This window comes from Uloborus diversus, chromosome 4 (assembly GCF_026930045.1).
Source record: "Uloborus diversus isolate 005 chromosome 4, Udiv.v.3.1, whole genome shotgun sequence".
Taxonomy (NCBI): Eukaryota; Metazoa; Arthropoda; class Arachnida; order Araneae; family Uloboridae; genus Uloborus; species Uloborus diversus.
Genome location: NC_072734.1, coordinates 29,026,863 through 29,053,598, shown reverse-complemented (window position 1 = coordinate 29,053,598; position 26,736 = coordinate 29,026,863). Strand labels below are relative to the sequence as shown.

Sequence of the window (26,736 nt, the reverse complement as noted above, 5' to 3'; positions counted from 1 at the left end):
AGAGAAAGATTCTACCATTCAAGGGAAAAGTTAATCACGTCTATCAAAAATTTAATTTCTCCATCACAGCTTAGCATTTTTGAATATCATTGTAGTTTATCTCATTTCGTTTTTTTGCATTGAAAAATTACCAAACAATTTAAATAATGCTCAAGAAGATCATAGTTTGAAGACACTACACTTCAACTTTAACTATCGATATGGAGGACAAGTTCCAAACCTGTTTTTTAACAATGCTCCACATGCACTTTTCGTCCACCACAGCATTCAGTTCTGGTAGTGTTAGCTTTGTTGAAATGTTGTAGTTTACGCGTGTGCGTCGAGTTTTGTTTTGTAATTGTTTTTTCGAAGCTTTTTTGGATTTTAGTTGATGTGTTAAAGCAGGTAAATGATTTTAGTATTTGTACTAAACATTACAATTTTTCTCGAAAGTTTTCTTTATTCTATTTCAAAGCGCGGGACTAAATGAGCAGCTCGCTTTGGTTCTTAGTATTCCTCCATTTTGTTTTGTTTTTTTATCAACACTGCACGTTGCCGTTCTATTTATTCTATTTTTAATTTTGTTTAAGAAAACGCTAAATTTTAGTGTTTACCGTTTTAAGTTATCATTGTAAAAAAGCTGTTCTGGTTTATGAAACATTTTTTTTTTAAAATTATTGAAAGATATAGGATACGAATTTGGAACGACAATTCAAATGCAGTCAAGTTGGCGAAATGAAACTCTCATGTTTTATTCATAACGTTTTTGCTACAGTTTTTCCTTTTTTTTTTTAAATCGGAAAGAACCTTTTTTTTTCCAATTGATAAGGAAAGAAAATATTTTGAATTCGCATTGTGTTCTAATTTTAGCTACTACATGTGCTCTTGTTTGCAATGGTTTTGGAGACATCTGTAATAAATTTGACATTTGCATCGAATGAACTGTTCAGTTTTTGCGTGTTTTCGAAAGCTTCTGTGTTCTGTGCCTAATTTAATTTTGAAAATTATAATAGCCTGCATTGTTAAGAGCCATTATTTTGAAGTTCAGACAAGGTGTGGCAGTGACCCTTTTTGATTTTTCTAATTTTTTTGTGTCAAAGAAGGTAATGCGAAGTGAACATTCTGAACTTTTTAGCCTTCCAAAAAAAATTTTTCGCTCGTTAAAAAATTCCCAAAGTTTGAGGTTTTGCAGCGCTTTTTTAGAAAAATTCTAAAAGTCTCATTTCAGTGCGCTTTCGCTCTTTACATAAACACCACCTCACGGTTATGTTTATATTTATTGGTTGGACTGTATCTAGTCATGACGACTTCATAGTTATTTTGGTTGGGGGTTGCTTTCTTCAGATAAGGGGTCGCAAAGTATGGATTTTATCCGTTTCCACGCAAGTTTAACCTGCGTTATTTCCCCCTAAAAGCCACTCCCCGAAAAAAATGTAACATATAGTATACTGAAAGTTTATGAATTTAAAAATCAGAAAAAGTATTGCTAGTCTTTTTCTTCTCTATACACACATGCATTCTTACTACATCCTTTAAGTTGTAGCAGATCTAATCTGCATACTGGACACGTTTCACGTGTGAGAAAAAGCATAAAATGAGCTTTAAAAAAATATTTTCTAGAAAACAAGCGATTCCAAGCTGCTTTTTGATGATGTTTTACACATAGCCAGGTACCATTATATATAAAAGTTTTTTCCCTAGTGATGAGCTGTTTTGAGTTAATTGCAATCAAAAAAGCACAATTTTTGTAAATTTGAAAAATATCAGGGTATTTTCCTCCTAAAAAAATTAAACCTCAAACAAATACCTCATAAAAATGCGACAAAATGTTGCTTACTATTAAACTTTAGAGTAAAGTTATAGCATGATATTTTTTTAACATAGTTTTTTTAAAACCCCAAACAGTGTTGGGACGGCCGCTAGTGCTAAATAAAAGCTTGTCTTCCTTGACTTAAAACTTCCATTAGAATTTTTTTCTATTCCCATTGAATGTCTTAAATTGACGTTCTTGACTGCTGTAACCAATTAGCCTTGTTAAACTTTCTCTAAAACTCGATATTTTTTGTGTGAAACTGACTTTGTGCTTCAAGTTTGATAAAGGATAAAAATTCTACAGGCAAAACCATACTGTATGTATTTCTCCATTGTAACCATAAATAAGCAGTAAAGACGTACCAAGTAGCACTGGCATAGTCCTCGGCCTTTCACTATTCGACCAAGTATTCGGTCTTTCGCCACTCGGTTGAGTTATCAAGAACCAATTATGTTTTTAGAAGAACTACCGACATATGTGATGAATTTTGAACTTAATGGAATAGTAGTATTGATCTCCTTGTCTATATAATAGTTTTTAAAACTAAGTTCCTGCTGAAATTTCATTACGTATTATTTAAAAAATTTTAATGTGTCAAAAATTTTACAGAAAAATTATTTTTAAAATTAAAATAAATAAAAGGTATGATTAATCAAGTTGGAATTAAATTATACCAATCTATTAAGTAGTTCTTATCTGCCAAACATAAACAATTTAAAAGCAAATAAAACAAATGTGAAGGAACACTGCAGATACGTGTTTCTGCATTATTAGAGACTTTTTTTTTCAGTGCATAAAATGTGAGCTAAGGAATGTAAAGACCTTCGAATAAGAAATCTGACTTTTGGCGGATTATTTTAAATCCACGAACTTGCATTTTGTGCATTGAAAAAGGAATTCCTTATAATGTCAAAACGCGTGTGGTGCACTTTTGTATTAATTTTAATGTCTTCGACAATATTAAATTTTTTGCAACTACTCAGTATTGGCAGAGTACTGATCAAAATTTGGCAGAGTACTCGGCATATTGGCAGAGTAGGCCGAGTAGTTTTGATTTTGTATTAGCATGAACCTAATTATGATTGAACCCAATGGTATGAACTGAAAGTTTTCATCTTAAATTCTCCAGCAACAATTATCATTACTGCCTGTTGATCTGGCAATTAAAATTTTTCTGTTACCTACGTTTAAAATCGTTGGTGGTCCCTCTTAGCATAGACCAGTGAAAATAGCTTCAGGCCACAGAGAAATTAAATTCAGTAGTTTGAACCTGTGGTCGATCGGCGTCTATTACCAGGGGTCTGTCCAGGATTTTTCGCAGGGTCCGTTTTTTGTGAAAAATCATAATTTTGCAAAAAAAATTGTTAAATCGAAATTTTAGAATTTAGAGCGGGTACAAACTGCATCATTTAAACTTAAAGTAGACTGTTTTCCTCTTCTATGTTGAGAATATCATTCTGGTGTGTTTTTCTAGTATTTGGCAGGGGGAGGCATCGCTCCCTCAAGTAGCAATATTTATCTCCATTCTACATTATGTTAAATTATACTAGAAATAGTGTTCACTCTAGAAAAAAAAAGGGCAAGGTGCTGGCTTTTGAAAGGGGCATCTTTTTTAAAAAGGGCACTATTTCAACGTGGTGTCCCCCCCCCCACCCAAGACCAATGAGGCACCACTCAAAAAGTACTGAATGCCCCCCCTACAAAAAAATTAAGAGAAATAACACTTAAAACACCTTGCAAAAACTCAAACAGTCTAGTCTGCACCATGACCCCCCCCCCCCCCCTTGATCGCCGTCACTTTAGTATTGAATATGATTTCATCCAGAAAACGCACTTGTCTTCAGAATAAAGTTAGCTCCCCCCTCCTCCCCTACACACACAAATGCCAACTAAGCTAAGCACATTTTCCACACTCCATAGGAACATTTAGCTAATACTGAAACTTGGCTTTGGGTGTTTTTCAAGACTTTTTAGGCCATAATTTTAACTACCTATAAGAGTTAAAAAAAATTCTAGGCATTTCAAAAGCCTTTGAATTTCAATTTAAGAAGAACAGTATTTAATTACTGATATCCCCTTCCTAACAAAGAAACTGCCTAGTAATGTGCATTGTGCCATTAAGTATTTTAGTAGACATCAAAATTTTGATGAGTGTAATTCTCCTTTTTTAAATATATTACACTTCAAATAGAATAATTAACTTAAAATACTGTGTGCCAGTGCTTCAAAAATGCAGTGATAGCAAGTTGCAAAACTAAAAAGACTTTATTTCAGCTTTATTTCCTAGTCTTGGAGTTCAAATTCATAACACAAATGTGTTGGCAGATGTATGCGCTCCTAAATGCAATGAATAAGCAGCTTGGGCCAAGCTAAGATTTTTTATCTCAGACAATTTTTGTGAAAATTTAATATTTCGGCATTTTAATTGTGTGATTTTTTTTAAAAGCAATTGTATAATATTTATAAAAAGAAAAGAAACAGTGCAAGATTATTTTTGTTAGAAAAAAGCACAAGTATGTCAAAAGTATGCTTTTTATTATGTCAATAAGTGTTTTAAATAATCTGTTATATGAATCGCGCGCGTATACAAAGATAATAAAAATACTTAGCAAAAAGGAAATAATTGAATGAACGCCCTGTCAATGCGATGTTTCCATTTCAAATGGCCTTTTAGAGGGGCTGGGGATGGAGGTTAAAAATCCAAGATATTTTAAAAATACCCTTGCATTTTAGCCCAGTAAGCTTTTTACTATGTTCTTCTTAGGAAACAATCAGAAAGTTAACTTTCCAGAAACAGATGTGAAAAGATTGCTACAGAATCACTAGCAATGCGCTAAATTTAGCTAAGCCTAATTTCCACGTGCAGATGAAAAACGGACATAAAGGGCTGAAATGTTAGGAAAATGTCCTATTCCCTCTCTCATTGTTGTTTCTCAGAAGATCAAGGATGGGAAGGAATGAAACAAAGCTCTCTCCCTTCCCAGAAGACCCTACTCCTTCCCACAACTAGAGATGTGTCGTTGGACTCGGATACGGATCCGCGGATACGTATCCGAGAAAAGATTGATCGATCCACAGGTCCGAGAAAAAGATCGGCAGATCCGGACAGATTTTTTTGGACGGCAACGGGTCCGCGGATCGATCCACAGGTCCGAGCAGATTTTTTGGGTGGCAACGGGTCCGAGGATCGATCCGGATCGAAGATCGGCGAAACAGATTTTTTGGATGGCAACAGGTCCGGATCGATCCGCAAGGACCAATCAGAGAGGATGTAATAAGTTTGTAGCTCTTACAGATCCGGAAGAGCCAATTGTTGGAGTCGTTACATTGTAGTAGTGGACATTGGACATGGATAACGGGTTGGAGCGGGCATGGAGGGAAAGGAACACGATGGGAGGGAGGGGAGGAAGAGGGGAGTGCGAGATAACCGCTACTAGTGTTTGCTTTCAGAAGACTCGTTTCTCTCGTTCTGGTGTGGCAAAAAGAGTATTGCCTGCGGTGCATAGCACAGAACTAAGAACTCTTTTATTATGTGGCCAACGGATGGCTTTTATTATTGTTTCTTCAAAACTCTCCGCCTCCAGCGAAGGGCGGAAGGAGAGAAGGAAATTTTTTTGCAGGAATAATTTAAAATATATTTTATTTTTACTTGAAGTATCTGCACTGATACAGGAAATTTAATTCTAAAAATTTAAGATTTGCACGTATCTGTCTTTTTGTTTTTATCCTTTTCTCACAAAGTTATTACCAGAGCGTACATTTTAGAACATCAGGGTCAATGCGAGAGAAGGTAGGCAGTAGGGAAGGAGGGGGGCTGCGTACTCCTGGGTGTGCGACTGCCTAACCACTCCTGGAGTATAATTGTTTAGAGTGTTAACAATTTTGGACTTTTTTTCTTTGGCATCACTATTTTTTCACGAAAGAGAAATAAATTATCAATCGTTCTATTAATTTACTTAAGTTTATGTTATATTAATGCATATTTAAAAATTTAATGGTGTTTATTCATCAATTAAATTTAGCATAATGCAAATTTGTTGTTTAAATGCCTTACGGAAAGCCCAAACCGGTCAGGAAAGGGTGTCAATTCCCCTCCCCCTATCCCTATAACACCCCGTTTCTGAAAACTTTGCGTGTTTACAGTTGGGCGAATGCTCTCTTTGTCCCCTGCCCCTCCCGTGAAAAATTCGAAATGACTGATCTGGGAGATCCCACATATATTTACTTATGAATTACAGCCGAACAGCCAGCTTGACTCCTGTAAACGGGAAAACTTAGGCAGGGGGGCCATAATCTCCCCAATCGGGATGGTGCTCAAGAGTGGCGTAGCGTGGGGGGGGGGCAAAGGGAGCACTCGTCCCGGGCGGCACTTTGCTAGGGGCGGTAAATTCTGTAACACTACATTTCTATTTTTGTTTTAAGACGGTGCTTTGCAAGGGATGGTGAATTTTTTTGAATTGCTTCAAAATTATATTCTTCCTATGCTAGTTTATGTTACCGTGTTGCTTTTATTTATAGGTGAAGTGTGTTTTTTATTCTGGAATCTAAAGTTTTACTGAATAATAATTATATTATTTACTGAATTGCGTAAAGCAAATATCTCAAAGATAAATACCGAAGCAGATTGAATGCAGAGCCTGATTTAAGACTCAAACTGTCAGACATTGAACCAAACTTTCAGTTTCTTTGTTCCGTCAAACAGCCACAAATATCGCATTAAGGATTTTTTCCCCAATTTAAAGTATGCTTAAAAAAATAGTTGGTTTATAAAACTTCTTGTTTATAATTTTTCTTGTAGATGTAGTTTTAACTTTTTATTAATGTTTGCACTTAATGATATTTTACAATTATATTTTTGTTTATTGCAATCAAATGCTGCAAAAAATGGAAAGCAAACATGCTGTTTTTTTATTGTTTCTTACATGTTACTATTTTCAACATCAGGGGGTTCGCGAACTTTTTTGCCTGTTCCAAGGGGTTCGCAAAGAGAAAAAGGTTGAGGAACAGCTGATCTAAAGCAATGAGGATAATATGTTAATTTAAAGGATAAAAAATATGGATTTTTCAAGAAAATAAGTTATAAAAAAGGTAAATTTTGAGTTATTTTCACTAGTTTACATAGCAAATTTCTAATTCCCTTTTAGAAAACTTATGCATTTTGTCTTGTCTACTTCCATCTTGGATATAAATGAAGACTATGCAAATCATTAAGATCTAGATTTTCTAGTAGTGTAAAAATAATTGAAAAATAAAAAATCTTCATGAAACCATACATGAGTCTAGCCTGAAGAAATTTAGGTTTGTTTATTAATTCTTCACAAAAATACAATCAACCAAAACAGACTTTTCAGAAAATTCTTCAGGGTTCTTCAATTTAAATCAGCTTATTTCAAATTTCTATTAAAATTAGATTAAAATTGATTTGAGTCGAATGATTTTTTAATTTCATTTTTATAAATTTTGCGTTTTTAGAACATATTGCTCTAAATTTAACACTGCATTATATTTAACTTCAACAGGCAAAACTACATAGATCCTTCTTTCTGTGTGTAACAGATTTTCTTATATTTTTATTCCAGAATTTAGTCAGAGATCAAAAGTTAAGAACAAAATAAATATTTAGTTTTTCTTGTATGCCATGGCTAATATAGTTTAAAAAAAATGTTTATTGTTCAATGTATTTTACATTAAAAACGCACATGATGATGGAAACCTTGTAAGCATGAAACAAAATTGTGTCTTATCTAAGCATTATAACCAGGGGCAGATACAAGATTTCATTTTAGGAGGTGGGGGGGGGGGGGAGTCACGCTCAAGGAATGTAGTCTCACGTACAACAATATTATCTTGAACTTAGGTCTCGTTAGGTGTCGACAAAAGCACAAAATCGGCCATTTAAATATTGAGTTATTAAATAAGTAATATTATAACCTGTTAAGACCAGTATCACCAGCCAACATGATACAAAAAGAAAATATTATGAAAATGTAATAAAAATTAAATGTTTTATGAACATAATACATTCAGCTATTGATTAAACATTAGCATAATACTAGACAAGACACACATCCATCTTGTATGCAGAAAAATACAATAAACTTCACTAAATAATAGTAAAATATGCGGCAAAAATGTTCTTTAAAATTTTATGAATATAATTTGGACTATTCAATTGTCGAAAAATTGGAGGCGAATGAAGACCTTTTGGAGTCTGAAACAAGAACTCTGGATATATTTCCATCGGTTTTGGTTTCATCAATTTTTTTAACTTTTCGAAAAAGAACATTGTTTTGTCTTCGGAATGCTTAATTATTTTGGTTACAGGTTGTCCTTTTTCTAACAAACATTACTTTTTTGGGCACAATTTCCGTCTGATACAATGGGCTCAGCACGAACAAAAACGAAACGGTCTAAAAATCGCAACAGAAGGTGCGGTCTCTAAATATGTCCCTCATTTCAAGAATGAGAGTTCCTTACGAAAATTCTAGCCCCTCAAAGGCATTACTATTTTGTCCACTTTTCTGTAAATAAAATCCGCGACTCCGAAAGAAACTGGACGAAATGAAAAATAATCTGATTATACGTACATTTATTGTTATGGTGTTATAATATTATATCATTCTAATACATTTTCTATTATGAATTAATCATTTAATTAAAATAGAATCAATCATTAGCTTTAGAATTTCATAAATCTATAAAAAAAATAATTACTCATTGTGCCGTGAATTTTAGATCATAATTTACTGAAAAGTAATAAAATTTTAACAATGAATAAACTATTGAGCATGATTAGACTATTATATACAATAGTAGAAAATAAACTCCATGGGGGGAAAGTCAAATGAAATGCTTGGAGATATATATACAAAACAGATTTATATAGTAAAAATATTTTATATCTGTTATATTTGAGTTTTTATTGATGTCACTCCATAGTAAAATATTTATGTACTTGGCATATTTTATGGATATGTTAATGCCATACAAGTTAAGAAAAATTACTACTTGAGTAGGGTTGTGGGTACTCGGAACAGTGCACAAGAGGCTGTAATAGGCAAGAGGGTAGAAAGCTTTAAAAGGGCCATTAATCTTCATTGGGTACTAAAAAATAGACTAGGTGAACAGCCTAGTCAGACTGTTGCTGATCATCACACTTGTATTTGTATTGCAAGAACGGATTTCACTTCATGCCAACATTTCTTTCATTAATATCAAGTAGTTTTTTTTATTAAATGTGATTTTTAATGTTTTGAAACCCCAAGCTTTAAAAACTAATTTTTAACTCAAAACTTTCAGTTTGCTGATTAAGTGGACAAAATGACATTTTTTCCGGGATGGTTTTTTTTGGGGTGGACAAAATGGGACAACCCTGCTCCCAAGAAAAAATCCTGGGTGCACCACTGAGTGAGAGTAGGGTACATCAGGGTGGCGACAGATCAGGGAGATCAGGGAAAAGTCAGGGAACTTTATTAATCAGGGAAAAGTCAGGGAAATATCAGGGAATTTTGAAAAAATAACAAAAAATCAGGGAAAATTGATTTTATGAAGAAAAAAAAATTTTTTTTGCTTTACAAAATTAAGTACTCTAATTCCCTACGCATTTTCCGCCAATTATCTGTTCAAAAAAAAAAAAAGTAAAATTAATGAGGTGCGATTATAGACTGCCGCATATTTGGGCATCTTTTTCCCTTAACGTCAAAGTATTGAATCTTACTTATTAACCACAGGATGAACTTCCTAAGATTGCTTCTGTGTTTGTTAGGTTGTTTATTTTACCTAGCTTGAAATTTCATTTTACGCTTTCAATGCTACGTAAAATAAACAACCATATAGGCAAAGAGGAAGCCTTCATTAATGCCTTAGCTCCTTTGCCTTTATTCCATTGTCTCGAAGCAATTAGCGTACTGTAATCATGATTTCAAGAAGAAATCTTTGGTTTTTGAATTAATTCTATAAAAGCTTAAAAGTTATTACTTCGTGTTTTAAATTTAATTGCTAAAATTGAACTTTCAATAAGAAAAACTTCGTTTTTTGCCGTTATACTATTTGTTGTCGTCGCAGATTGTAAAGGTTTTCTTTTCTTCAGACTTAAGTGATTCTTTAATTTTATAACCAAGTTGTATTCTTCTTTTATATATTTTGAAATTAACCGATTGCTTTTTTTTTTTTTTTTTGCATTTCAAAGTTTGTTACAAAAGCAATCTAAGATTTGTTTTCGTTACATACTGAAATCATTTGAAATAGAGTTAATTTGTGTACTTAAGTAAATATCTTTATTTTTTTATTGTTAAAATGCTGTATTCATTCATTAAAACCTATGTTCTTGATTAGAGAAAAGCTCCCTATGAATGGATGTCAAATGGTTGCATCTGTTTTGCATAAATATGTCAATTAGTTGTATAAGAATAACTACATTACTTTTATTCTTTCACTTGCAACAATTATTATACTGTTTGAAAACTTAGTTCAAAATGATTTCAATTATTTTTTAGTTGTCATCAATACACATATGTTTTTAAGAGTAATTTTAATAGCTTCTTAAAATTCTTATGCTAAGTGGTTTCTGGAAGTAAGGTTTTTTTTTAAATTTCCTATAATCTTTCTATGTAGAAAAATTTAATATGCTACTGTTTTGTAGGGTTCCCCCCTCCCCAAAAAAAAATTGACTTGATATGTTTTTTTAACCATTTTATTAAAAAAGTAGCATCTTTTTAAAATATATCTTTAGTTCAACAACTTAACACAACTTAAAACGTTTAAAATACTGCATTTTATACAAACATACAATGGATTTCAAGTAGAGCAAAGAAAGAAAACCATTATCATTGGTAACGTAAATCAGGGAAATTTGGTGAACTTAATCAGGGAAAAGTCAGGGAACTTTTTTTCACAGTTCCTGTCGCCACCCTGTACATTAGTTTTAGTTCTGTTAAAGCAATTTTGATTATTGTAAATATTCATAGACATGATTGTAAATATAAAAAATTGGTTGTTTTTTGGCTTTTATTAAATGCATTTATGAACTCTACAGATGTAGAAATGATGTTCATTTTCCAATAATGATCACAGTACCAGTAAAAATTAAAGACGTACCTAGTAGCACTTAGGCCGAGTACTCGGCCTTTCACTACTTGGCCGAGTACCGAGTTACCGAGTACTCGGCTTTTTACTACTCGGCTGAGTTACCAAGTACCAATTATGTTTTAAGAAGAATCACCGACACACATGTGATGAATTTTGAACTTATTGGAATAGTAGTATAGACCTCCTTGTCCATATAATAGTTTTTAAAACTAAAATTCCTGTTGAAACTCAATTATGCAATATATAAACAATTTTGTTTGTGTCAAAAATTTTACAAAAAAATTATTTTTAAAAATAAGTAAATAAAAGGTATGATTAATCAAGTTGGAATTAAAAAAAATTCTAGTAAAATCCCTCTAATGTGGACACTAACAGGACAATTTTTTTGTCCGCAATAGAGGTGTCCGCAGCACAGGGGTTTAATGTTATTTGCATTGGAACTGGGGAATTAAAAATTGTCAGCATAAGAGGGATGTTAGTCTTTGAGGGGTTTCACTGTATATACCAATCAAATATAGTTTTATAGTCCGCCAAACAATTTTAACACAACAAATGTGCAGGAACACTTTTCCTTTTCTTTTTTAAGCAAAGGTATTTTTATATTTTATAACTAATTTTTGTTTGTAGCAAAAATCCATTTTTAATATAAAAAATTCCATATTTTCTATTACCTTTTTTGCATATTTTTTAGAGAATAAGTTTTATTAATTTTGGGGACATTGAAGCATTATAAACTTCATTATTCTCAAAATTTAAATTTGACGTATGAATTTTAATTCTAAATGTTAGCAGAATATAATGCTTGCACTTTTTTTTAAAATAAATTTTAGTATCTGTCTTGGACAATATTCAATTTTTTGCAACTACTCGGTATTGGCCGAGTACCGAGTAGTTACCGAGTGCTCGGTACGTCTCTAGTAAAAATATAACTTTTTGTCTTAACTCTATTGAATTTAACTTTATTTTCTCTTTTGTTCATAAAAATACTTTTTCATGTTGCTGTAACGATCTAATTAGTTTTTTTTGCAGAAAAAATGGCTGATGAAGGATCTGGTCGTGCTAGGGGTAAAGCTAGAGGAAGAGCTCGGGGACAACAAGCTGCTGGTGACCAGGCAACTAGGAGACCTGGAGGCGAACCAGTTCAAGAAAGAGCAGCTCCGGTATTGCTTTTTGCCCTAGTTCTTATTTTGAAATTTATTAAATTGTTTAATTTTATTTCTTGAATAAATTATTTTTGCCAGTTTATCAAGCTTGAGAAAATCCGCTTAAGTTTTTTAGGTGGGCCCACTGGGAACATCCTTTAGCATGTTATGACCTTTCTTTAGGTTGCTAAGCATGACTGACCTAAATTCACTCATTATTTAGGCCATAATTGAAATGGCTTAGAGATAAGAAATAAATAACAATTCAATAATAAGATAAATAAATACCTTTGTGCTGAATAGTAAAGTCAGAACAAACAACGTAAGTAGAAGCACAAATTTGAAAATTACAGCAGACACGTGTTTCGGCGTTACAGGGAACGCCTTTTTCAATGCAAAAAATAATGAGCTTATGGATGAAAAGACATCCGACAAGACAAATCCGACACAATTCAATAGTCTGGTTGTTTCTTGCTTAATTCTGACCTTTAGTTTTCTATCGTTAGTGTATGTATTTGGTAGTGAACATAATTGTATGTCAAGATAAAAGCGATATTTAGTACGGAAAAAAAAGTGAGTGAAAAAACCTATAAAAAAGTGAAAAAACTATTTTTCCAACTTTCAAGCTGCACAAATACCCCCCCCCCCTCCTTCCCCCCCCCCCCGACCTTCCCATCAGGAAATTTGCTAAGGCAATCTTTCGTTCTTGGATAGAAAGAAGTAAATTGCTGTTGGGGGGGGGGGACGCAGGAGAGTGATCATGCAATCATTAGATGTAGCTTTTGAAGCTTTTGAAATCAGACTGCATCGGCTTCTTTAACAGTCTCATTTTTATCTGCTATGCCATTCTACTGCTTAGACATTAATACCTTTTTGTAGACTATTATTTTCAACCTTTCTTATATATATATACAGTTGGCTCTGTTTAACGTCGCTCTATTTAACGATGTTCTCTTTTAACTTTCTCTGTTTAACGACGGCTTTTCACAAAATTTTTTCTATTAATATTTAAGATAGCGTAGTGTCAATATATTTGTATAATTTCATGTAAAATTTAAAAAAAACTAAATTTTAAGCTACATAAGTTTTTTTTTTTGACTTTGGGCTGTTTTCATCCTTGATTATAAAAATAAGTATATTCTGAAAGTACATAGGTTAATACAGTTCTTTTGTACATTGTGTACACTTATATAATTATAAAGCACTTACATAGTGTTTAAACTTTAATTATAACTTGCTTAAATTGGATCCCGGCTTGTGGACCCTTTTCATACGATGAAACTTTTCTTGATATGGAGGTTTATATGGAACACTACTCTGAACATTAGAGAGGAATTAAAGGAAAATAAAAATTAAAGGATAAATCATTAGAAAAGTAGCAGAGCTCTGGAAAAAAGTTTTATTTTAAATTGGCAGTTTAAAATTTCTGCTGATAAAAAAAATCTGCAAAAAAGGTTGGTACATTATTATACACTATGCATTTCTGTATAACATATTGCTGTATTTTATGCAAGATTCACGTATTTTTACGCAAGAGGCGCGAAACGTGCTTCCTGCACATGTTAATCCATTAGGAGACCTAGAATTATATTCAAAAAATAAACTTTTAAGTAAGCACTCTGAAGCACTGGCCACTAACGGTGTTTATCTTGCTGTATCATCACTGTAATACTTTTGATTTTCTTACTGTTACAATACAGCAGTCTATGTAAATTACTTTTTATCTTTTTATCCTTTGTATGCTCTCGTAAAAGTTCTTGAACCTGTGAAGTAATGGGTGCAAACCACTAATTTGAAAATAATTAGTCGCTTTTCTGATTTTTAAGTGTCTTAACTTTTTGTGCACTCTATTTCAATCTATTCTATATAGCAATTTAGTTCATGATTTCATTTTATTCAGTTTGAGTGCTAAGTTATTTCGTACATCTTGTTAGTAAAAAAATATTGAACTAATAAGTTTTCCTTGAATAAAAAAAAATCTAAACTTTTTTTTGTATAGGCTGCTGGACATCCTGGGCCTAATGGAGCTGGTGGGCGTAGAACACACAGGGGTGCACCGCGCGTCGATCCTGTGGGTCCTGAACGTGTCGAAGCGATAACGGAAGCCATGGCTGCTGCTGCAGTGAGCTCAGAGATGGGAGGTAGAGGACGCAGCCGAAGAGGCATGGATGGAGGTGATGATAATACACGTCCCGCCCATTGTCAGGACAAGAGAGGTAAATATTTTTGTAGTTAGAAAACCTATTCTGTATAATATGTAAATAGATTTTAGTAGAATTGCATGGTAAAAGCAGTTTGAAAGAGAAGTATCAGGGTCTGTATGGGTCATGGAAATCCTGGAAAGTCATAAGGGAAAAAAATGAGCAAATTTCAGACCTGGAAAAGTTATGGAAAATTATAATTTTCATTAAAAGTCATGGAAATTTATTTAAAGTCATGGAAAATTGTCCAGGAAAAGAGTAAATAGATAGAATATGCGAGAAAAGAATAAGAGGAAAAAAATAATAGCTGCAAGAGCAGTAGAAATCTTGAGTGATTCAACAGTATTGTGCATAAAAGCAATTAAAACTGGAAAGTTGATTGACACCAAACCTCAATTCGTTAATGAATCTGAATTTTGAAATCTCGTTACATCCACTTCTGTAGTAGCCACTTTTTGCTATGCGATTTTATTGCTTGGACACCACTCATTTTGAGTTTTGCTTTGTTTTCAACACTTCATATATTTTATATTCTGTAGTAGCAAACTTGAACATTCTTGATTTTTGCCTTGCCACTCAAAACGCTATTCAGTTGCATATTGCCCAACAGGGTCGTCCCAGGGAGGGAAGGAGGGTGATTTCGTGTATCGTAGATAGTCATACACACAAAATAGAGAATCATTGCAATGATTCTCTATTTTTTTCCTAGGGCATGAAAATATTACTTTTTCTAAAGCGGTTACTTCCATCTATACATAATTTGTTCAGAGTCGGTAGCGTTCCGTTGTCGGAACTTTGCGTTTCCGAAGCAATTTTCCGAGAGTGAAACATGAACTTACTGTGAACGCACCAGAATTCCAGACAGTATTTTTGAGACATCTGGGGGCAAGGTTATCCAATTTTTGCAGTACCGGACAAGATTCAACCCATCAGAGCTTCTTCATTATTTCGTCTTGTTTACTAACTCAAATGTGGTCTTTGCCTTGTCATCTGTGCTTTGCTGGAAGAAAGTGTTGCAGCAACATAGAATTAAGATTAAAATTAGTCACATACGAAGAAGCGGCAAAAAATAAGCTCTTTTAATATTTCTTAAGTGTATACTTTGATAATCAGTGCTAAATCATTCATATATTTGTCAAGATTATTTATCTAAAGCAGAGTGACAGACACAACATGCTAGTTTGGTATCAATAACAGGAGTGAATTTTTATTAGAGGGATAAGAAATATGTACAGATTGAATGGTGGCGCGATCTGGTGGAGCGAAGCAAAAACTAAGTTTAACATTGTTTCAACACTTTTCCTTGTTAAAAAGTTTTTGTTTACTTTTAAAACAGTCCCATTTGTTCACATAATGTTAATAGTCTCAACTTCATCAAAGGCTTTGTCAGGATATCTGACACTTGCTTTTCAGTCGACACCTGTTGAACATTTAGCTTTCCTTCAAGGACCTTTTCCTGTACAAAGAAATGTCTTATTTCAATGTGTTTTGTCCGTCGATGGTACTCTGGGTTGTGTGAAAGCTTTACAGCTGCACTATTGTCTACTTGAAGTGTTGGCACTTCCCTTAGGTTGACAATACCTTGGAAGAGTCTGCGGAGCCAAATCACTTCTTTGGCTGCTTCTGATGCCGCTATTATTTCAGCTTCAGTGGTTGAGGTAGCAACAACGGCTTGTCTTTGACTACGCCAAGAGATAGCTCCTCCAGCATAAATCATTACATATCCGGAAGTTGATTTGCCTGTTATAGTCCATCCTCCATAGTCTGAGTCACTATAACAACAGAAGCACAACCTTCTTAACAGTTTCACGTTATGTAATTCCATAGTTTACTGTAGCATCTAAGTAGTGAAACACTCTTTTTACTCTTACTATATCTTCTGCAGATGGGTTTTCAAGGGATCTTGACAGAAATCCTACACTGTAGGATAAATCTGGCCTGGTTCCTACCATGAGGTACATTAGAGCACCAACAGCCTGTCTGTATGGAAAATCAATCATTGTACTAGATTCTTGTAATCCAGAGTCTTTCAACATTGGTGTAGCGACAGGTTTGCAATTTTCAAATCCAAAACGCTGAAGGATTCTTGTGTATCCCTTCTGACTAACCGTAATTGAATATTCATTATTGCGATTGATCTCCAGGCCTAAAAAGCAGGACACTTCTCCTCTGAGATCTTGAATTTTTCTTTTAATTTTCGTAAGAATGTTTCAGCATCTTCTTGGTTAGTTGCTGCAACTAGGCCATCATCTACATATAAAACTATGAGCAATTTGCCCTTCTTGCTTTCCCTGATGTACAAGCATGGGTCAGCTTCGCTTGCTTTGAAGTTCAGATCTGTAAGGAACTGTCCGAAACATTTATTCCAGCAACGTGGTGATTGTTTCAAGCTGTACAAGCTACGCTTAAGTTTGAAGACTTCCTCTGTGCCGTCTTCAAACCCTTCTGGTTGCTGCATAAAAATCGTTTCTTCTAGGTTTCCATACAAAAATGCTGTTGAAACATCAAATTGTGTCAAATGCATTTTCTCTTCAGCTGCCATGCTTAGTACTGCACGTATTGTTGCCAACTTTGCTACAGGGCTAAATGTTTCGTTGTAATCAACTCCTTGACGTTGAGTGAAACCTTTCACAACGAGTCTAGCTTTATATTTGTTGATGCTTCTATCTGGATTTGTCTTCAACCTACATACCCATTTACAGGGTATTACTTTTGCTTCCTTTGGTAAATTCGTCAGCTCCCATGTGCTGTTTTCTTCAAGCAAGTGCATTTCATCATGCATTGCCTTCTTCCAGTTCCCACTATCTTTGGAATTAATTGCTTCTGCATAGGTATTTGGATTTTCATATCCATATGATTCAGCTTCCATCATGTGGTCTTCAAAGCGCTTAGGTTTTTGCAGCTGTGAGCGGTCTCTTAATTGCCTCTCAGGGATAGACTCAACCGCATCTTCTTCACTGTCAGTTTCATGATTTCCAACATCTTGCTTAGAAAATTCCTTAATTTCAACTTGTTTCTCAGGATTCTTTCCCTGGTTGAACTCTTTTCCGTCTTGCAATAGCTCTAAGTTTTCATTACAGTTACTCGCTTTCTCATGAAAGATCACATCTCTCGATAGAATCACACAATGATCTCTTTTGATATATATTCTGTAGCGTTCACAGGGGTCTGGCCAGAGGATATTTGGGTCCGTTAACGGACCCTTCACAAAAATCCTATCAACCAAAACGGACCTTTCACAAAATCCCTATCAAACAAAACGGACCTTTCACAAAATCCCGATCAACCAAAACGGACCCTTCACAAAATTCTGATAAACAGGATCGGATCTTTCACAAATTGTTTTCTGAAGGAGCAAATCTGAAAGCAAAGTAACGCATATTAAACCTATTAAACCGATAATTTTTGGAACCTTTCTTAAAGTCAAATTAGAGGGATCAGCTTATACAAAATCTGCCAATTTTGCAAAGAAAAAAAAATCGGCACTCTTGTGATGCTCCTGCAAGCGATAAATTGCTACTGCCAAATAAATATAATGCTTGTTGTTTGCTTCTTGGAAAGAAATTAACAGCTGGAAATAAGTTTGGTTTCAAATAATTTTGTTTTATCACAGCTAATTAGCAGCGGTGTTGTTGTAAACTTTTCTGAAAAGGGGTTTGGTAAGCACTTTTCTCCCCCACTAATGATTTAATAAACAATAATAATATATATCAGCGAAATGAACTTAGAACTGCAAAGGGATAGTAAGGGTGGGGAAAAAAATGTGATCGCTTCAGATAGGGTTACTATCTTTAAAATTATCGCCATTTAGCGTCTGGCGTTAAACCTTTATAATGACTTGATTAGAAAATATTCTCATTTTACCAGCTTGTCAATATTTGCGTTTCTATGGTGCGGTGCGATGTTCAACTGTTATTTTGGGAGAAAATTATATGGGTTTGATTTTTCGATGCTAACAAGGATGATTAACTTTAAATAAACTTTTACTTGCCTTTTTTTTTCTTGAGATGTCTACATTTTTAAAAATGTAATCTTTTAACATCCGATATAAGAATCGTATTTTGTTCATTTTTCAAGCTAACTTCGTTTTATTAGGATGCAAATAAATGAAAAGTCTATTTTTGTTAGAACACGCACTTCAAGTTTTTAAAGCAAAATTCCATATTCTTTTATGACTCAAAAATTAAAATGCTGAATCAATGGTTTAATTTTATTTTTGCTTTAGCTGTGTTCACAGATATTAATGATATGTTTATCATAGGACTCTAAAATGCAATTTAAAAATAATTTTATCAAAAATATTTCTTTTACAAGCCGTTTTTATACCTTTGATGCCTTCACTTTGAGAATTGCGATCTCTTTGCATCCGCTATGGGATTCCGATTTTTTGAATTTTTGATGTTTAGTACGCTTTGTTAAGAAGTAAACAAATAAAATCTATTTTTATTTTTGTTAAAATCACGGAATTTATAAGTTTTAAACGAAATTCTGTGCAACTTTAAGAGCGTCCTGGGTCAAAAAGTTAAATGCTGAACCCCCTCGTCTGAATTTTATTTATTATTTTTTTTGTTGCAATTATTTTAAATGCTGTACAGAAATATTTCTAGTATAATTTAACATAATGTAGAATGGTAGATAAATATTGCTACTTGAGTTAGCGATGCCGCCCCCCCCCCCCCCCGCTAAATACTAGAAAAACACCCCAGAATGATATTCTCAACATAAAAGAGGAAAACTCTCTACTTTAAGTTTAAATGATGTAGTTTGTGCTTGCTCTAAATTCTAAAATTTCGATTTAACAAAAAAAAAATTTTGCTTTTTTTTTTTTGCGAAATTATTTTATTTTTCACAAAAATAATTCACTTTTCACAAAATTATTTTATTTTTCACAAAAAACGGACCCTGTGAAAAATCCTGGACAGACCCCTGGTTCATCTCCATTGTAACCGACTAGATAGCCTTTGATGGCTTTCCTATCAATTTTCTTCCGTTTTTGTTTAGGAATATGAGCGTAACATGTGGATCCTATAACTCTTAGGTGTCTCAGCCGTGGTTTTCTTTTCAGCCAAAGCTCATGAGGACTTGCATCTTCTATTGAGGACTTGCCTGTCCTATTAAGTACGTAAATAGCAGAACTTACTAATTCAGCCTATATTGCGGGAGGAAAGTCTGCTTCTGAGTTTGCATACCTGAATTTTCTGGCCATTTCAACGATCGTGCGAAATTCACGCTCACTGTGACCATTTTGTTCAGGAGTGAATGGTGCTGTTAGCCGTTGGGTGATGCCTCTGGAACGTAAAATTTTTCGGATATCCTCGTTGTCGAACTCGCCACCGTTATCACTCAGAAATTCTTTTATAGAGTGTCCTAGTACTTTAGCGTGTGTAAGCATTTGTTCCAGTACCTGTTTGACTTCAGATTTCTCTTTCACAACATAGCCATATCGAAAATATGTAAAACTATCTTTGAAGAGCACAAGATACCTTTTCTTCTGAAACGACTCTTCAAAAGGTCCACAAACATCAGCCGTAATAAGCTCACCTGGCTCAGAGACCTTTTTTCTAGTGCCAAAGGATAATCTGTGTGCTTTGCGATAAACACAAGGCTCGCAAAGTTCTTTGTCTAGGTTTACACTAATGCCTAATTCTTTTTCGAGAATGCTTCTAACATGACGCTTGTCTTGGTGACCCCATCTCTCGTGATATAGCTGTAATAAGGAGCTGTCCACTTCAGCAGTATGCACTTCTATTGCCTTTTCAGGTAAGATGGGCTCAATATCTGCTTTAAATAAAGTACCATTGATGTGCCGAGATCCATAAAGCACTGCTTCTTTGTGGAGTTTTAACCAGCACTCTGTGGGGGTAGACAAAAATGTACTTTCCTGATTTCTGTCTTGTGCAGCGAGTACAGAAAATAAATTCAGACTAATTTGTGGAACGTACCACATCTTTTAGAAAAACTTCTTGACATTTTCCATTTACTGTAGTTTTTATCTTGATAGTACCTTTCCCTAATGCTTCTAATGTTTTATTTCCAGCAGCTCTAATACCGCAAGGAGTATTAAATTTCATAAAATCAATAAAGTACCTGGAACAGTTTGACATGTTTAGTTGCTCCATTGTCAATCCAGTATGCTGTTGAACTAGTCTCTGCTGCACAGGCTTCCTCACAAATGGACATCGGTGCTATGTTTGCCGATACTGGATCTTTGGATTGGTTCTTTGCAGGTTTTCCGTCAGAAATCCATTTTCTGCAGTCCTTTACCCAGTGGCTCCTGCATTTACAGTAATTGCAGAAATCTCCTTTTCTTGTTTTAAACTTACTAGGCTTTGCTGCTACTAATGCTTCCTGAACTACTTTGCTATCTTCAGCTTTTGTAAAATTTCTTTCAAACATGCATAACTGTACTGTTAATTCTTCAAAAGATTTGTTGTCATCTTTTGCTAATAGCATCCAACTAGATTGAAAAGTTTCAAACTGACTTGGCAAAATATGCAAGATTTTACAGACTAGCATTAAATCAGGCAACTTACTCTCATTTCTAGCTTTAAGGCCGTTATTTAGGTCATTTCAGAGACTTCTTAATTCTGCTATATGTGTAGAAACATCACCTTGGATCCAACTGAAAGCAAAAAACTCTGTGCATATCTTAAACAACTGGTCTTTTGAACTGGCTTCAAACTGTTGTTTTAAGGACTCCCAAGCTTCATAAGCTGTTTCTTTATCCATAATCTTCTGATATACAACATCGGTTACCGTGCTTGCGATCATAGATTTAGCGTAACTGTTCGCTTTTCGATATAAATCGCAGCGTTCTTTATACTGCTTCCTCTCTGACTCCTGTGCCGTGGCATTAATGGCTTCTGGTTTTTCCAATTTTCCATCTATAACTTCAGTTGCACCTTCATGATAATCTAGCAGATCATATTTTCCCGTTTCCACATCGGCCAATCTGCTTCACCGGAAAGAGGCTTGATCTGGCGGCTGAAATCCATTCTTCCAAGATGGCGGCGTACTGACACTGTTTTCCCGCCGAACTACGAAAAGGCAAAAAACTTCCCGCGACGATCGTTGCCTCGTAAGTAGAAAAGAAATATTGCTTCTCTTATATCATGAGCAACTTTAAAGATTTCTTACACGCAGTTGTAAGCTCGTGCGAAGACCCATAACCTGTCAAGATTATTTATCTAAAGCAGAGTGACAGACACAACATGCTAGTTTGGTGTCAATAACAGGAGTGAATTTTTATTAGAGGGATAAGAAATATGTATAGATTGAATGGTGGAGCGAAACAAAAATTAAGTTTAACATTGTTTCAACAATATTTAGTGTTAGCCGAAGCTGTACTTGTATGTTAGCAGTGAATTTCATACAATATTATAGTTTTAAATTTGTAGTTCATTTAATGTCTTAAATTTGAAAAACTTGTTTCTGCATTTAAAAAAAATGCATTTTCAACGAATATTTATGGAACACAAAATCTGTAGGTGCAGCGAATATTTATTTTTTACCCGACTGCATATGCAGCGCAAATGAGGGTAATGTGTTTATAAGTATGTATGTCTGTTCCTATTAGGCGTCCTGCAGGCTGAACGACTTGGCCAATTTTGGTAATTCTTTCATCAATTGATTTGTCTTAACCTTGGGTGTCTCACTAAACACATGACAGTAGTCGAAATTCACCATATCAACAACCAGTTGCCATATTTTGTCAGTTTGAGATCGGCGCACGTTGGGTGTTGCATGCTACCTGCGTGCGACAAATGCAGGTAGTTTTCGCTGCCTGAAATTTTTTGTTGACTAAGTCGACTAATAAGGGTCTCATTGGCCGAGTGGTCTAAGCGATTGCTTCTCCCACTTAAGGCGATGGGTCAAAACACCCTCGCTCCGGATGTACTTTCCCCTCTTTCTGATGCAAATTCATGTTGTTTATATGTATTCTGTACTGTAATAAAAAATACATTATGCGTAACAAAGGCACGACACTCAGATTGTAGTCCTTATCAAAATAAATCCGTGTAATAAGCAACAAAAGAAAGTTTATAATTAGATTTTCATCTCGCATGTTGCATTTGTTTTTGCCTTGATTCAAGGGACTGAGTTTCGCAATATGTACTTTTTGAGGGTTTTTTTTAGTTTTGCGAGAAAGGTTTGATCGACGACCTTTCCGATCTTGCATCATCATGAGTTATGCAGGCACGTTTATATAGCTGTGCTGTGGTTGACTTAAGTTGGCGCATTTTTGCCGAAGGTCAAGCACATGTAGCTTTAAGCAGAGTTAGGTCCCTAGAGGGACTAATTATCAGTAGTTTAGGCCACCCCAAGTTACTTAATAAACCTCACGATAGAAACAAACTATACCAATGAAATGACAAGGTTGCAAAATCGAAACAAAATATCCTAATGAAATGACAAGGTTGCATCTTATAATCATAATAAGTAAATCAAGGAAAATTCACTAAAAAGTGTATAATAAAAAATTAAATAAAATCTGGAAATGTCAGGGAATCCCTCGTAATTTTTGATCTGATAGGTAAACCGTTGCGTAAAAGTGTTGAAGTGCGCTAAGCCCGACTAACTAAAAGTGGGGCCCAAGGCCCACAATAATTTTGAGGCCTCCTGAAGGCTATTATTTTAAATGTGTGTATTTTTTGTATAGTTGTAATGCTATGCATAATTCTTTAAGTAATTTGGGGCACCTTAGGAAGAGGGTTGCCCAGGCCTAGTAGACCTGTGCGGTAATCGGGCCCTGGAAGTGCTGTAATTGACCCATTGCAGATAAGCGAATTTTCCTGATAGTTGAGAAGAAAATTCAAGCTCATTTTAAAGTACTAAATGTAATAAGGATACAAAAAATATTTAAAATATGCATAAATTATGAAGCTCTGATATACAGGGTCCATTATGAAAGTAACGAGCATAATGTTATTGTGACGCAATGATAGATGGCAGCACGGTAAAACCAGCTGGGAAATGTGGTGGGGCATATGCCCTTTCAATGCATACGGTCGTTCGCGGAGTTTGAGCAGTGTGAGCGGAGATACGTGCCTCCGCTTGAAGTGTGTTTTCAACTTTTGTAACATAACGCAATGGAGCGTTCGATTAAACAACGATACGCCATCAAGTTTTGCGTTAGGCTTGGAAAAAATGCAATCGAAACATTCCAGATGCTGCAAGAAGCCTTCAAGAACAATCGCATTTCAAGATCAGTCTGGGATCATTACCAACCTCAGCCTTCATCATTACCAACTTCCTGGTCCGGAGCAACATCCTGGTGATCCCTCACCCCCCCCCCCCCCTTACAGTCTCGACTTAGCTCCATGTGACTTCTTTTTGTTTCCGTGACTCAAGAGAGAGATGAAAGGAAAACATTGGGAAACCGTGGAAAACATCCAACACCATGTTACAACGTTCCTGAAAGGCATTCCCGTCGAGGAGTTTCAGGGTGCCTTTCAGAGGCGTAGGAACTTTGTAGAAGTAGGGGGAGCTGGGACACATGAGAAGTGTCTGCTATGTAAGGGGCAGAAGCAGTGGCCCCTTTAAATAATTGGTGGGGGGGGGACTTTAAATTTCTTTTCCACATATGAAATTAGCTTCGAAGCTTCCATCTCTTTTTTAACCGACTTCAAAAAGGAGGCGGTTATCAGTTCATACCGTATGTATGTTTTTTTTTGTTTGTCCACTCATAGCGTCTCACCTAGTGAACCGATTTTGATAATTCTTTTTTTAATGGATAGAGGGTGGCTCAACTTAGTTCCCATTACTTTGTTTGACCATATTTGTTCTTTAGATAAAAAGTTATGGGCAAAAAACAGTAAATTTCCCTATTAAATGATTAAAATCATATTGTAGCGAAGTTCGCTCTTTTCATCCGTGGATAACGGTGGCTCAGTGGTAGAATTCTCGTCTCCCACACGAGCAACCCGGGTTCAAATCCCGACTATGACAAAGTGAATTTTACTAAAATTTTGTTTCTACTGTTTCCCGTATTTTCTCGAATGTTCTGTTAATTTCTGTATCTTTTCAAGTTTGGAAAGTTCCAGCACTTTTTCAAGTTGTATATAAGGAGATGTAACGTTCATTCGTGGTTCTGAATAAAGATCTCGAGTTGAGACTTACGAGTATTCGCTTCAATTGGCTTTCACATTGTCTTCACTATCTTCATCTACGCGACAATATGAAACTCATTGTTATAAAAGTTTGGTGCCATATAACTGTAACATTAATAGTAATTGTAATGATAATTTTGAATAAAGGCTTTTCTAAAGCAATACAGTGATATAGAGCCGCACTTCTTACTAGGTAACTTCTTACTTTTACTGAAATATCTACATTTACACTAAAAAGAATGAAATAAAAGAATTTTGAAAAAAAAATAGAACCGACTTCAAAATTGCTCTAAAAAGTGAAAAATAATTTTATTCTTTAAACACCTTCGATAATACTTTTAAACATAATTTTTGAAGTTGGCGCAAAAACAAAAAGTAAAATCCATTGTAACCATGCTTCGTTCATATTTTTATCAAAAAATCATCCAAACTTAGGAACGAAACATTTATATCGTTACTCAAATATGCTGTCATCAATGCGTAATGCATGTGGTAATGAAGAAACTGGACCTGGTTAAATTTATACTTGTAGTTGAGTTATGGCTGTGAATGATGTTTTTGCGCCAACTTCAAAAATTATGTTTAAAAGTATTATCGAAGGTGTTTAAAGAATAAAATTATTTTTCACTTTTTAGAGCAATTTTGAAGTCGGTTCTATTTTTTTTTCAAAATTCTTTTATTATCTTGTATCAATTGTTTCTGGAGAGAATGAGGTGATAGAGCTTCTGGTTTTGAAAGATGGTCAGTCAGTACTCGATGATGAGCACGTAGAAATATAGGAGTTTTGGGGATCCTCCCCCCCCGGAAAATTTTCAGAATTCTTGTTCTAAAAACGAATTTTTAGGCGATCTTTGGTAATGTTAAGGGGAGAAAAGGTTTGAATACTTTCCCTGAAATTTTTTCGAAATTAATGTCTTAAAAACGCGATTGTATACTATATTTGTTGACTTTAGTGAAAATATGACTCGAAGGATTGTCGATCGATTTTTCGAATCGATTTACATCTCCCGCCCAATATTTTGATTTTGAAGTCTTAAACATAATTGTAGACAACCTTCAATGATGTCAGAGGAAAAGATTGTACTATTAGGGCTCTACTTTGGAAACTTTTAAACTTGAAGTCCTACTAGAGAGCGTTTTTCAATGATGTTATCAGAAAAGGTTCAGAGGTTCCTTCTCGTTAATTTTTTCGAAATTGTAGTCGCTAAAACACGCGACTGTGGTTCATATTCGTTGGCGTTAGGGGCCCAGCAATTTTTTTAAATTGAAATCCCAAAAACGGAACATTACATAACCTCCCATGTTATTGGAGGGCTAGGTATCCAGGGACTCTCTTCCGGCAATTTTCAGGGAATTGGAGCCTTGAAAACAAAATTTGAGGTGCTCTGTAATAATTTCGGAGGAAAGGGGAAGCTTCGACAGTGTAGCATTTATAAGAATTTCTTATTTTCTGAGAACTAGAAAAAGGCGAATAGATGAAACAGGAGGGCGGAGAAACAGAATGTTGGAAATGTGTTAAAATGAAGTGTTCGTTATATATTATATTGTTCAGATAAGTTTTTGTAAACGTCTTTGATAGAAACTATAAAATATTAATATAATAATATTATTGGGGGTTTTTTCTGCAATAGTAGATGAAAAGTAACAATTTTGTCATGAAAATATATCTGTAAGTGACGAAAAAAATCGTAATTTAGAAAGAAAAAAACAAGAATAACTGTAACTTCGTAAAGTATAATCTGAGGGGTCAGATAACTTAAAATGAGCTAAGTTTTTGGAAAGTTGAAATTATTTGAACAAGTACAAACAACCTTAGCAATCTTTTTTAGTTATGTCTGGAGCACCCATGCTATTCATATTTAAATGCCAAACTGACTCATCACTCCCAGCTTGCTAGACACTTAATCTTTTGTTCTAGAATTATAAAGAAATTAGCTCAAAAATCAAAAATAGGATTTTTTTTCTAATTTGTGTGGTCTTAAAAATGTATTCTAGATGATCTTTGTTAATGCTAGGGTGGAAAAGTGGCCTGGGAGCGTTTTCCTCAGCATTTTTCAAAAATGAAACTTGAAAAATTTTATATTTTTTCTCTAATTACGTTAAGGAGGTTGGTATTTTAGGGTTCTTCCTGGAAATTTTTTCAAAATTGTTGCTTTGAAAACGCAGTTTTAGACATTATTCGGAGATGTTAATTAGAGGAGAAATCCGGGGCCCCCCTCCCAGAAATTTGTCCAAAATGAACAATCTAAGAAACGCAGCTGTGTGCCATCTTTGATATCGTTATGAAGACTGGAAAATTTTCCAAATTGAAGCTCCAAAAACAATTTTATTTGACTTTTAATGATGTTAGGGGTGAGTTTTCGGGTGCTTTACCCCAGTAATTATTTGAAAGGTAAGGTCTTAAA

The 26,736-nt window shown here is 34.6% G+C and overlaps 1 protein-coding gene across 1 annotated transcript in view; it reads left to right on the top strand.

The window, feature by feature from the left end:
* The first annotated feature begins 211 nt into the window (after positions 1–211).
* The window catches only part of LOC129220325 (piwi-like protein 1), a 111,241-nt gene continuing 84,716 nt past the window's right edge, over positions 212–26,736 (top strand). The window contains exons 1-3 of the mRNA XM_054854725.1: positions 212–384; positions 11,909–12,039; positions 14,021–14,237. Of these exons, the coding sequence (XP_054710700.1) occupies positions 11,914–12,039; positions 14,021–14,237 (343 nt within the window). The 5' untranslated portion in view covers positions 212–384; positions 11,909–11,913. The remainder of the gene's footprint in view (positions 385–11,908; positions 12,040–14,020; positions 14,238–26,736) is intronic.